The sequence below is a fragment of the Elephas maximus genome, chromosome 9, assembly GCF_024166365.1.
Source record: "Elephas maximus indicus isolate mEleMax1 chromosome 9, mEleMax1 primary haplotype, whole genome shotgun sequence".
Lineage (NCBI taxonomy): Eukaryota > Metazoa > Chordata > Mammalia > Proboscidea > Elephantidae > Elephas > Elephas maximus.
This window is the reverse complement of record NC_064827.1, coordinates 9,732,869-9,746,192: the sequence shown is the minus strand read 5'-3', so window position 1 is coordinate 9,746,192 and position 13,324 is coordinate 9,732,869. Positions and strand designations below refer to the sequence as shown.

At 43.3% G+C, this 13,324-nt stretch overlaps 1 protein-coding gene across 3 annotated transcripts in view; it reads left to right on the top strand.

Annotated features, from left to right (window-relative positions):
* The window catches only part of KANK1 (KN motif and ankyrin repeat domains 1), a 249,227-nt gene that overhangs the window by 163,586 nt on the left and 72,317 nt on the right, over positions 1-13,324 (top strand). For all 3 annotated transcript variants that reach the window (XM_049896147.1, XM_049896145.1, XM_049896146.1), the window contains exon 3: positions 11,700-11,819. In XM_049896147.1, coding sequence (XP_049752104.1) covers positions 11,783-11,819 — 37 coding nt within the window. In that variant the 5' untranslated portion in view covers positions 11,700-11,782. The remainder of the gene's footprint in view (positions 1-11,699; positions 11,820-13,324) is intronic.

Genomic DNA, 13,324 nt, shown 5'->3' with positions numbered 1-13,324 from the left:
AACTCATAGCGACCCCGCATGACAGAGTAGAACTGCCCCATAGGGTTTTCTAGGGCGTAATCTTTATGGGAGCAGATCGCCATGTCTTTTTCCCGAAGAGTCTCTGGGTGAGTTTGAACCACCAGCCTTCCAGTTACAGCTGAGCACTTAACCGTTTGCCACCAGGGCTCCTTCTTTGAGCCTTAGAAATTAAATTTTTTCCCATTTTAGGTCAAATAGACCAGCTGTTCCTTTGAGGAATTAACCCATCATTTAAGGCATTGTTCTCAAACTTTGGCCTAAATCAGAATCCCCTGAAGGGCTTATTAAAACACAGATTGCTGGGCCCCTAACCCTAAAGTTGTTGATTCTGTCCTACTTCTTAGGGGTGGGGCCTGAGAATCTACATTTCTAACAAGTTCCCAGGTGCTGCTGCGGGTTCAGGGCTTTTCTTCTAGAACCACTGTTCTAAGATTAAGAATCTGAGCCTGTGTTGTGGGTCCCCTGGTGGCACAGTGGTTAAAGCGTTCTGCTGCTAACTGAAAGGTTGGGGGTTCGAGCCCACCAGGTGCTCTATGGGAGAAAGATGCGGCAGTTTGCTTGCAGAAAGATTACATCCTTGGAAACCCTGTAGAGCAGTTCTCCACTGTTCTGTAGGGTCACTATGAGTCAGAGCAACTTGACAGCAATGTATTTGGTTTTTTGTTTTGCTTTGCTTTGCTTTTTACTTAGTGACGGGGCCACTGGAGGGTGCAGATGCTTAACTTGCTCGCTGCTAACCCAAAGGTTGGAGATTCAAGTCTACCGAGAGGTGCCTCAGAAGAAAGGTCTGGTGATCTTCTGAGAAATCAGCCACTGAACATTCTGCGGAGCCCAGTTCTCTGACCTACGGGGGGTCACCAAGAGTCCAGGTCAGCTCGGCCGCGGCTGGTTTCTGGCTTACTTAGTGGCAGTGCCACGCACCTTTGAACTTGACATTCATGGTATTGATCAATTTTATGAGTAATCATTACAGAAGACCACACGGGAATCCAGGCCTGGGGATTAAAGGGAAACTTTCTGCTAGAGCCGTAAATACGTGAGGGGTGCACATCAGAAATAATTTCAATAGGAGTTGACCAAAAGCCTTTCAAACGACACTGAACTCCTTGCTTACATCTGTGGCTGTTGCCTTCTGGCTCTTTAATATTTGAACAGACAAAAGCACCAGTATTTTAACTCATAAATTGCCACCACTCAGGGTTCTTGCTCAGTGGGAGCAAGATTCTGCTAATACGGCCATATTTATCAATTCAGGGTTTAGGTTTCTGCTATGGTCCGTTTTCTCTAAAGCTGTCATTACAGAGGAGCCAAAGCAAATCAGTAAATACTGTCTCATTGTACCTGGACTTGAGTCACAAAGTTCTTTTCCTTTGAAGTCAAAAAGGTTGGTGTGTAAACTTAGAAAAAAAGAGCAGCAGCTTCAGTGTTTGATTTCCACTGCTTTGCTCATCCCCAGTCTGTCAACCCGTTTTTGGCAGAGAAGCAGCTGGTTTTTAGCCTCGGGTGTCATGATCTGACAAGCCCACACCCCAGCAAACTTCCTGGAAAGAGGCTTTCCGATTATTTCTGTGAGCTCAGGAAGCTGTGTTGGTCCGAGGAGCCTAGCCGGAGCCCAGCCAGGGAGCCCTGAAAGCATGTGTCGGCTCTGAGATGGTTTAACCCATTCATTGGCAGCACCGCCCTGCTGCACACTCTTGGAAAGTGACTGGGGAGCCTTCGTGATGTAGCGTGGGTGTGGCTGGGAGGGCTAGACACACCCTTGCCCACTCGCATTATCATGGGAACTCTTATTAAGGGATGTGGAAAAGATTACTTTTAGTACAGCTGATTTCTTAATCCTACTGTGAACCTAGATTATTTTGGGGCCCAAAAGTTTGAATCCACCAGCCACTCTTGGAAACCCTATGGGGGTTTATTGACTCGAAGGCAACAAATTTGGTTTTTTTAAGCAAATCTCTAATTATAATTTTGGGGGGGGAGGGGAACAGGAGTTCCACTTTGTTCATTGCTGTATCCTTGTGCCTGAAACAGTGCCTGGCGCATAATAGGCACTTATTTGTTGAATAAAGAGTGAGTAAAGGTGTGAATTAATGAATGAGTATATTCACTATTGAGTGTATTTACCGTTGCTTCTTCTGTATTTTCTCCTTATTATCTGCATTTTAATTTGTTCCTGCTGTAAATTTATTGCCATGATTCGTTCCTGTCTCAAGCCTCTTAAACATGTTACCCCAAGGAATCAGGCAACAAATGTGACTGCTTGAACTAACATTACATAAAATTTCCCTAATGGGCAAAATCTAACTTCTTCCTAAATTGTAAATGAGAACTAATATCAAGATAAGAGTCTAATTTGGATCTTGATTGGTTTTTGAGATTTCCTTTCACCTTTACCCCAGCCCCAGAGCCGCAGTGGTGCAGTGGTTAAGTACTTGGCTGCTAACCAAAAGGTCAGTGGTTCAAATGCATTAGCTGCTCAGAGGGAGAAAGAGGTGGCTGTCTCCTTCCATAAAGATTACAGTCTTGAAGACCCTGTGGGGCAATTCTACCCCATCCTATAGGGCTGCCATGAGTCACAATTGACTGGATGACAGAGGGTTTGATTTTTTGGCTTGACCCTAGCCCCATCACGAAAATGATCTTTATCTTCAGTATTTGAAGAGGCCAAATGGGTTGAATCATATTAGATCATTTGGTTGCAAAATCACCTGGAGTTGGCTGATGTTGCCCCCCTTCCCCCAGGGCAGGAGGCAATATTGGAAGGCCCCGGAAGATTATCTGATGATGAACTTTGCCCAGAGTTTACATTCAAACATACTTTTAATTAAATTCTTGACCACCTTTGCATAGACAGTCGTAGATGATGTGTGTAATACATTAGACAGGTTTTGGATGGCTGTTTGCAAGACTGGCTAAAGAAGTAAATGAACCCTGGGGTTTTTGCTAGGGTGAAGATACTTGTGTACGTGTGTTTTTCCATTTGGTTTTTGTAGATCCTACTTCCTCTAGGTTCCTTGTGTCATTGTTCTCTCAGGCTAGGTGAGCTCCATTTACAGCTTGTTGTTGTTGTGGGGTGCTGTCCTGTTAATTCCAAATCATACTCTACTCAGAGCAGAACTGCCCTATAAGGTTTTCTTAACTTTAATCTTTACAGGAGCAGATTGCCAGGTCTTTGTCCTGCACAGCTGCTGGTTGGGCTCAAACCACCAACCTTTCGATTAGCAGCCTAGTGTTTAACCATTGTGCCACCACGGCACCCTTCATTTAAGGCTAAGCCCCCGTAAGCAGTGGCTACTTCCCATGCAGTTATTTGTCTCCTGTCCTCACATACGCTGTTCCTTCTGCCTAGAAAGCCCTTCCACCTTTTTTCCCCTAAAAAATACTCACTCATCCCTTAAGACTTAGATCAATTGGTCTGTTATTACAAATATATTTTGGGCCACTCTCACTCTTCTTGGGCAAAGTAAGTCCATCTTACTATGGGATGGACTTGAACTAGGTATACACTGATGTTCTAGTGTTTTTTCCTTTGTATCTCTGCCTGCCTTCAGCACTAGCATGTGGACTTCTGGGACAGGCACAGTGCCTCGGTCTATCTTGTGCCTCCATAATAGAAACAAAATAGTCCCTGGCACAAATTCTCGGATGTTTGTACATTTGTGAAATGTGTTAAAGCAGTTAATTAAAATATTAATAATGAGAAGAAAAAAAAAACCAAACCTGTTGCCATCGAGTCGATTCCAACCCATAGGGTTTCCGAGGAGTGCCTGGTGGATTCGAACTGCTGATCTTTTGGTTAGCAGCTGTAGCTTATAGTCATATAGTCATATAGAATAGGGAAAAGAAATAGCCTCAGATGATAACCCTAATAAAGCAGTTATTTTAGGGTTGTGAGATTGATTTTTTTTGCATGTTCCATCTTTTTCAGATTTTATGTAATTGTTATTTATATTGCTATCTTAATTTTATTATTAAATGAAGACAAATTAGTATGATGTTTTTAAAAGAGATTCTAGAATTTTCACATCAAAATGGTTTTCCCCTTCATAATTGTCATTTTGAGTGGCAAGATTCTTATTCTGGTTTTAGTCCCTTAATTCTACATTTTGGAGATCCTAAGAATAGTAAAGATTCTACATAAAGCCTCCCTCCTGTCTTCAATGGTGGAAGATGTTTTCAGTTGAAAAAATACTGAATTTTTTGAAAAAGTCAAATTGCAAAAAGTCTAAAGAACAAGAATGATAATCAAGCTAATACTATTTGGAGTTTGTAATATGATCTTTGTTTTGTCTTCTTTTAATTGAGATGAAATTGATGTAGCATAAAATTAAGTATTTTTAAGTGAACAATTTGGTGACATTTAGTATATTCACAGACCCCTGGTGACACAGTGATTAAAGAGCTTAGCTGCTAATCAAAAGGTCAGCAGTTGAAATTCAGCAGCCACTCCTTCAAAACCCTGTGGGGCAGTTCTGCTCTGCCCTATAGGGTCTCTATGAGTCAGAATCAACCTGACAGCAAATTTTTTTGTTTGTTTTTTGGTTTAGTATATTCACAGCATTGTACAAACACCACCTCTATCTAGTCCCCAAACATTTTCATCACCCCAAAAGGAGACCCTGAACCCTTAAGCAATTGTTCCTCCCTCCTCGTCCCCCCTCCCCCAACCCCTGGCAACCACCAATCGGAGCTCTGTCTCTGTGGATTTACCTATTCTAGATATTTCGTATGTGACCTTTTGTGTCTAGGTTCTTTCTTTTAGCCTAACGTTTTCCAGGTTCATCCACGCTGTAGTGTGTATCAGTACTTCATTGCTTTTTATGACTGAATCCTATTCCATTGTGTGTATATACTACCGTTTGTTTATCCACTCATCCACTGACGGGCGTTTGAGTTGTTTCTGCCTACTGGCTATCGCGAGTAGTACCATAGTGAACAGTGGTGTACAGGTATCTGTCTGAGTACCTATTTTCAGTTTTTTTGGGTATGTTACCTAGGAGTGGAATTGCAAGGTTGTTTGATATTCTGTGTTTAACTTTTTAAGGAGCCTCCTAATTATTTTCCACAGTGGCTGAGCCATTTTACATTCCCACCAGCAAAGTACGAGGTTTCCAGTTTCTCCACATCCCCCCAACACTGATTTTTTTTATTATTATTATAGCCATCCCAGTAGGTGTGAAGTGATATCTCATTGTGGTTTTGATTTGCATTTTCCTAAGGATTAAGGATCTTGAACATCTTTTCATGTGCTGGTCTATTTGTGTATCTCCTTTGAAGAAATATCTGTTCCATCTTCTGTCCTTTCGTAATTGGGTTTTTTGTTGTTGTTATTGAGTTGTGGGAGTTCCGTATATCTTCTGGATATTAGACCCTTTCAGGGCATTGGTGGTCTCGGGGTAGAATCCTCACCTTCCATGCAGGAGACCTGGTTCCGTTCCCAGACAGTGGACCTCACGCACAGCCACCACTCGTCTGTCAGTGGACGCTTTGGTGGTGTTACGCTGAACAAGTTACAGTGAAGAGTCACAACTCATATGGACTAGAAGAAAAGCCTGGCAATCTTCTCCTGAAAATCCACCAATGGAAACCCTATGGATTAGAATGAACCAGTCTGCAGCCAATCATGAGGATGGCACAGGACTGGGCAGTGTTTCGTTCCATTTTGCATGGGTCAGCATGAGTTGGGGGCCGAGCTGAGGGCAGCTAATGACGGCAAACCTTTATCAGATATGTGATTTGTAAATATCTTACAGTGTGATGTTTCAGTACTGAGAGACATTCCCTGTGCATCATGTAAGTACCCCTCAAGCTCTTAAACTTGTTATCCCAGGAAATAAGATTGCAAATATAATTTCTTAAGCAAACAGATTACATAAACTTGAAAGCATCTTCGTAGTAAGCGTATACATCCCCAAGGTGACTGCTTTAGAAGGAAAGGATGTCATTCACTTATGCGTGTAATTTCTTATTTGTTAAGACAACAGGGCCGTCACTCTACATGGCAAACCACAGGGGCTGGAACATGAACTTCAGGGCTAAATTGTTTATGTTTAAATGTCAGCTCCATCACTTACTAGCTGTGTGACCTGGTGCAAGTTCTAAACTTCCCTGAGCCTCAGTTTCTTAGCTATAAAATGAAAGAGAGGGGATAAGAGTATTTCGTAGGGTTTTTGTGGCTTAAATAAGTTAGTAATTGTTAAGTGCTTTAAAAAGGCCTTGAGGGAAACATAAAAATGTACAATGCACGTTTTTCAGGTTTTAACACCTCTGAAATAACTCTGTGTCTTATAATTAATGTAATAAAAAAGCATTGTATCTTTTAATGGGCAACATCTTTTCTTTATCGGTGGTACTTAAAATAATGCCATGCCTTAGAGTAAATGATGTTTTAGATTTCAGTAACTAACAGTAGTAAGAGCTCAATAGATGGAAGCTGTCGTCGGTATTGTCGCCATCATTATCATCTGGGGTCCAACCAAGACGTTGGTATTTAATGGGTTGGCAGTGCTAGCCTGGAATATATGTCAAATCTCAACTTTAGCGTGTTGTAGCACGTGTAACATGACTGACCCTTGAAAACACAATGCTGAGTGACATACGCCAGTCACAAAAGGACACGTATTATATGATCCCACTCATAGGAAATATCTAGAATAGGCACGGATATAGAGACCAAAGTGGTTACCAGGGGCAGGCAGGAGGGAGGGGGAAAGGCATACCCACTGCTTAGGGAACACTGAGTGTCTGTTAAGGGTGATGGTTTAATTTGGGAATGGCTAAGGGTGATGGTTAGACACCATGATAAACATAATTAAAGCCACTGAACTGTACATGCAAGGATTGTTTAAATGTCAAACATTCTGTTACATATATATTTGTTGTTGTTATTATTGTGCTCTGTCAAGTCGAATCCAACTCCTAGTTACCTTATATGACAGAGTAGAACCGCCTCACAGGGTTTCCAAGGCTGTAATCTTTAAGATTGTGAGGATGGCACAGAACCGGGCAGTGTTCTGTTGTACACAGGGTCACCGTGAGTCAGAACAGTCTCAACGGCGCCTAACAACAACAATCTTTACAGGAGCGGATCGTTAGGTCTTTTCCTCCAAGGAGCAACTGGTGGGTTCGAACTGCTGATCTTTCAGTTAGCAGCTGAGCGCTTAACCATTGTACCACCAGGACTCCTTCATATATATTTGCCACAATTAAAAAAATAAAATTTTTAATCTCAATTTTATCTAACTACTCGTTTTCCTTGGTCTGTTAGAAAAGTGCTCACGAACAGTTTTTCATATTGTTTCACCCTAAGCTAATGTGACGTCTTTATGGGGCTAACGCAGGCAGCGTCCCATTATTCTCCATACCGTGCTTGGGGAGCTACTAAAACATTCTTCTGTGCACCTCAATCTCCAGAAATAGAGAAGGAAATAAATCCATTATTTTCTTTATTGATGTTTTTCCTACATCCTTCAGAAGTGCTTTTTTTCTTTGCTGGCAGAACTAGGCCAGCACTGTACATTGTACCTCTGGAGATTGACTGGTTTGCACTCACCTCTGAGGGAGAAAAGAAGCAGTGTATTGATCTGTTACAGAGGAGTGGATCACGGCCAGACCTGGCCTGGAGTGTTCACTGCAGTGACCCACGAATCCGCACATCAGGAGAAGAAAGAGTCCTCACGATTCGTGGTCACCTCTCAGGCAGGAACAATAAACGGGAAAAATGGATACACCATATAAGACTGTTCTCTTGCACAAATACCGACTCACACCCAGTGGCAGGCGTGTCTTGTTATTTTACCAGTGATACGGTTATAGCCTCCGTCTCACGTACTTTGGACGTGTTAACAGGAGGGAATCAGTCCCTGGAGAAGGAATCATGCTTGGTATGGTAGAGTCAGCACAAAAGAGGAAGACCCTCAACAAGATGGACTGACACAGTGCACAGTGGCTGCAACAATGGGCTCAAGCATGAACAATTGTGAGGATGGCACAAGACCAGGCAATGCTTTGTTCTGTTGTACATGGAGTCACAAAGACTTCCTTCTCGTTTTGATTTTACTGTTCAATTTTTTGGGGGTGGTGGGGAGAAAGCAATTTGGATCCCAGTAAAGATCTTCTGCCAGGTGAAAGAAGTACAGTAACAAGAGAGAACCTTGGGCCAAAGCTGGTGACGCTTGACAAGAAAGATTCTATGTAAATCTCCAAATACCTTGGCTCTGACTTCACTCGCCTATAACACATGCAGCTTGTCTCTTCTTGCCTCTTGTTTGCCCTCCAGATTTTACCTGGGAGTGTTTACAAGCCATTATGAAGCAAGAGTGCAAACCCCGGGCTAGGACGGGGCCAGTAAACAGGGTTTTGGCTTAGGCTTTTGTTATCCTTGGGTTTGAGCAGTGTAATTAGTTGAATAATCTGAGACTCTGGGCTGCTTTCCTTTGCCCTCCCATCTCCCCACTCCTACCTCTTACTTTTATCCTCCCAGGTCCACCTTTTTAAAAAATGAAAACAAAGCTGCTGATTGTAATTTTATATTAAAGAGGATTAAGGTGGCCTTGTAACACCTTTTCAAAGGTCACATCCCTGATCCAATGTGAAGGGAGTTTCCCTGGGGTGTGGCCTGCACCACCTTTTATCTTACAAGAGGTAAAAGGAAAGGGAAGCAAGTAGAGAGTGGGGGACCTTATACCAACAAGAAAGCAGTGCCAGGAGCCAAGCATGTCCTTCGGACCTACTGTCCCTGCGTGGGAAGCTCATAGTCTGGGGGAACATTGATGAGAAAGAAGGCCAACAGGGAGAGAAAGCCTTTGCCTGGAGCTGACGCCCTGAATTTGGACTTTTAGCCTACTTAACTGTGAAGAGAGAAACTTTTCTTTGTTAAAGCCAAAACAAAAAAAAAAGCTGCATTTATCAGACACTTAGAGACACTCCTGGCCATAAAGATAATGCTCGCTGTATCCCCACAGCCCACCTCCTGGGTCATCAAGCTGTGACCGTATACAGAGGCTACTACTCCCCAAGTTCATTGCTGCAGACCTAAACCAGTGCCTCTTTTCCAAAGTGAGGTGATTGGCACATGGGCAGGGGGATCGGAACCACCCAGTGCTCCTGCTGGGCTGCTAGCCCAGGACTGGGATCCAGTGGGAGCTGCGGAAGCCTCAGGAGGGTGGGAGGGGGAAGGTTTAGAATCAGGTGAGCTGAGCTGTCTTCGTAGCTGGAAAAGCTGTCCAGGAGAGAAGGCAGCTCAGAACCAGGTGCCATCGAGTCGATTCTGATTCATGGTGTCCGCCTGTGTGTCAGAGTAGAACTGTGCTCCACAGGGTTTTCAATGGCTGATTTTTAGGAAGTAGATTGCCAGGCCTTTCTTCTGAGGCACCCTCTGGATAGACTCAAACCTCCAACCTCTGGGTTAGCGGCTGAGCATGTGAACTGTTTGCAGCATCCAGGGTCTCCAAACAGTGGCCTTCAAGTCGATTCCAACTCGTGGCAACCCCGTGTATGTCAGAATCAAACTGTGCCTCACAGGGTTTTCAGTGGCTAATGTTTCAGGAGTAGGTCACCAGGCCTTCCTTCTGAGATGCCTCTGGGTGGACTCGAACCTCCAACCGTTGGGTTAGCAGCTGAGCGTGTTAACCGTTTACACCACCCGGCGTCTCCAAACAGTTACTGTCGAATTCATTCCGACTCCTGGCAACCCCCCTGTACACCAGAGTAGAACTGTGCTCCATAGGGTTTCCGAGGCTGTGACCTTTTGAAAGCAGATCACCAGGTGTTTCATCCGAAGTACCTCTGGGTGGCCTCGAACCTCCAACCTTTCAGTTAGCAATTGAGCAAGTTAACTGTTTGCACCACGCACCGATTCCTTTCTGCTCAGATGCAGCCTGTAAAACATGGGTTCTTTTGAGTTTGCTCTTACAGTACCGGCCTTTGAACCGTTACCAACCACGGTGCAGATGTTCAAACCGTGAGGACAATTTCGCTAGCTAAGCAGCGAGGAAGACCTCTCACCCATGTGATCGAAGTGGTCAGCAATTTCCTTTTCCTTTCTTATGTTTCTAACTTCTTATACCGTCCATGACTGTAGTCTGATTGTTTCCTTTTGATAGCATCTTTATTTATTTTTTACTGATTCCTCTCACTGGTGCATTTTAAAGCAAATAGCACCAAAATTGGCAGGAAGGGTCTAAACATTTCTTTAGTATATGACAGTAATAAAGGAGCTGAAACCATCCATAACTGTATCTCCCAGGGGCAACCACAATGAACATTTTGGTCTAGTTACTTCTGTTTGTGTTGATTAAATGCATAAGTGTACACATACATGTTTTTAAAATAAAATTGGGTTTATGATAGAATATAAGTTTTAAAATAATTTTTCACTCAACATTTTGAGCATTTTACCATATTATTGTTGTTAGTTGCCATCCAGTCGATTCCAGCTCGTGGTAACCCCATGGGTGCAAAGTAGAACTGCTCCGTAGGGTTCTCAAGGCTGTGACCCTTCAGAGGCAGATCACCAGGCCCGTCTTCCAAGGTGCCTCTGCGTGGGTTTGAACTGACCATCTTTCAGCTATAATTGAGTACTTAACCATTTGCACCACCCAGGTATTCCCTATTATTAAAAACTCTTAAATTATTTTAAAAGCTGCATTATAGTACAACGTATGTGAATATGTTACTATTTCAGCATTCCACTCCCACGTGGATTTCTGAATTGACGCTTTAATTCTCAGCTCGGCACGTGTTTAGCTCAGTTTCTTCTGATTTCATAGGTCTAGAGTTGGAACTTGGGCACAGCGGGAATGGACTGTTCCTGTCTGCACCGTTGTTTGCTTCTCTTGACAGCATTTTTCAGTAGGTATTTTTGAAAAGCAGAGGTTGGAGCAGTGTTCCTTTTCTGTAAAGGGATGTCTTTTTTTTTAGATGATGAGATTGTCACGTAAGTTTTGTAGTCGTCTCGAGCAGCCTTCAAATAGAGAATCAATATAAAATAAATATGTTACCCAACATGGACCCTAATGGTTCAGATCTGTGTGCTGGTCTCTCTCAGCTGCAGTTCAACCAGCAGGACAGTGGGAGATGGTGAAGATTTTTGTTAAGGGGGACACTGACTGGATCAGATTTGTATCTTAGAAGGTGATTGCATGGAGCAAGACTGGATTGAAAGGAAGACCTGAGCTATCCCAAAAGAATTTGCATGAAGTTAATCTTTCTAAAAAAAAAAAAGTGATATCATTTGATGCACCAACCACTTTGAAATTGCAATTGAATAAATGAAACTACTGGAGCAACGTTTGGAAAGGAACATAAAGTTAAAAACCAGAAGTCACTTGCGGAGTGCTGCGCAGTGGTACCCATTAGGCAGTAGTTTGTATTCGAAGACCATGGCCTTCCTAGAATAAGCGCATCTCTGGGGAACCAGTTTTGTTTCCCATAAGAGAGTTCTCTGCAGAGGACTTCTCTCAGTGCCTGCCCACTGGCCAGCCAGGGGTGTCTTCCTTCTCTCTCCTAATACTGAGTGGCCAGGTCCAGTGCATGGGATCCACAGTCTGTGTGTCTCTCTCCCCCATTCCAACTTGCTCCCTCCATTGGCAGTCATCCTTGTAAACAGAAGTCTGAGATTTAGTGCTGTACTTATTTTTAAATGATCCATTTTGATGGGGCTCTCTTTATTGTTTCAGGTTGAATGCATTCGTGGACTTGATGCATAAAATTTGCGTGAGTTTTCACTCCTGTCGGGATCCGTGTTTGGATACAAGCCATCATGGCTCACACTTCGAACATGAATGGCCGTGCCTCAGGTAACGTGGTGCTCAGGAGTGTGTGTGCGTGCCTGTGTGTGTGTGTGTGTGTGTGTGCACACGTTTCATAAGTGTGTTAAATATCTGCCTTTCCTCAAACTCATTTTGATTTCTCTTTTAATAATGGGTAGATAATAGCAAGTTGCCAACATAACCAGGACTTCAAAGCCATTTTCTGTCCATTTGAAGTTTTTTGGGGTTTTGTTTTGTTTTCTCAGTCTCCTAGATAATTTGCTTTTATCTTTGGAGTCCTCATGTGATGCAGTCAGCTGGGCAAATCATCACCTTAGTCAATTCTATTGAACTGTTGAAAGATAAATGGAGAAACTGGAATGCCGCGGCAAGTATAAAGTGTACTCCTTTTCATGTGCTTCTTTTGAAGGAATTGAACCTGGAGAGAGGAAATGGGGTTGATGCTTAAAACCAATGGCTAGTATCTGCCCCAACTCTTTTAAAGTGTTAAAAAGCAAAGATGTCACCTTGAAGACTCAGGTACACCTGACCCAAGCCATGGTATTTTCAATCGCCTCATATGCATGTGAGAGCTGGCCAGTGAATAAGGAAGACTGAAGAAGAATGGAAGACTGAAGAAGAATTGACGCCTTTGAATTGTGGTGTTGGAGAAGAATGTGGAATATTCCATGGACTGCCAGAAGGACAAACAAATCTGTTTCGGAAGAAGTACAACCAGAACGCTCCTTAGAAGCAAGGATGGCGAGACTTCATCTCACATACGTTGGACGTGGTATCAGGCGGGACCAGTCAGTCCCTGGAGAAGGATATCATGCATGGTAAAGTAGAGGATCAGCAAAAAGAGGAAGACCCTCAACGAGATGGACTGACACAGTGGCTACAACAATGGGCTCAAGCATAACAACAATTGTGAAGATGGTGCAGAACTGGGCAGTGTTTCATTCTGTTGTACATGGGGTTGCTATGAGTTGGAACTGACTCTTTGGCACCCGACAACAACAAGAACATACAGAGAGAAAGGGGGGAGGAAAAGGACATACTCTGTGAAATGGCACCCAGAGAGGAATATGCAGCGAGCCACATCAATCAGAAAGACTGATATACTTTGAATATCAACTTGAATCCTGCTTAGGTAAGATTTGAGAGAAATTTGTAGCACAGATGTAGAGAAAATCTCCCTAAGAGATGATACAGGATGACAGCCTGTCTAAACTGGCATGTCAAGTTTTCATTATTCTTTTGAGGCACTGGCAGAGTGGGTGAGAGCAGGGATTGTCTTGTGGGAATTCTCACTGAGCATCAGAGTCCAGGGCCCTGGCTCTGCTGATGCTAAGCCCCATAGGATGACTGTGGAGGGCATATGGAATGGAGGTCAGGAGACCTGAATGAGAGCCCCTGCTCCAGCACTGACCATGGGTGTTTGAATTGAATTGTGGCTCCCCCAAAAAAGTTATGTTGAAATCCTAACGCCTGAATCTGTGGATATGGCCTGGTTTAGAAATAGGGTCTTTATTATATTATGTTAATGAGGT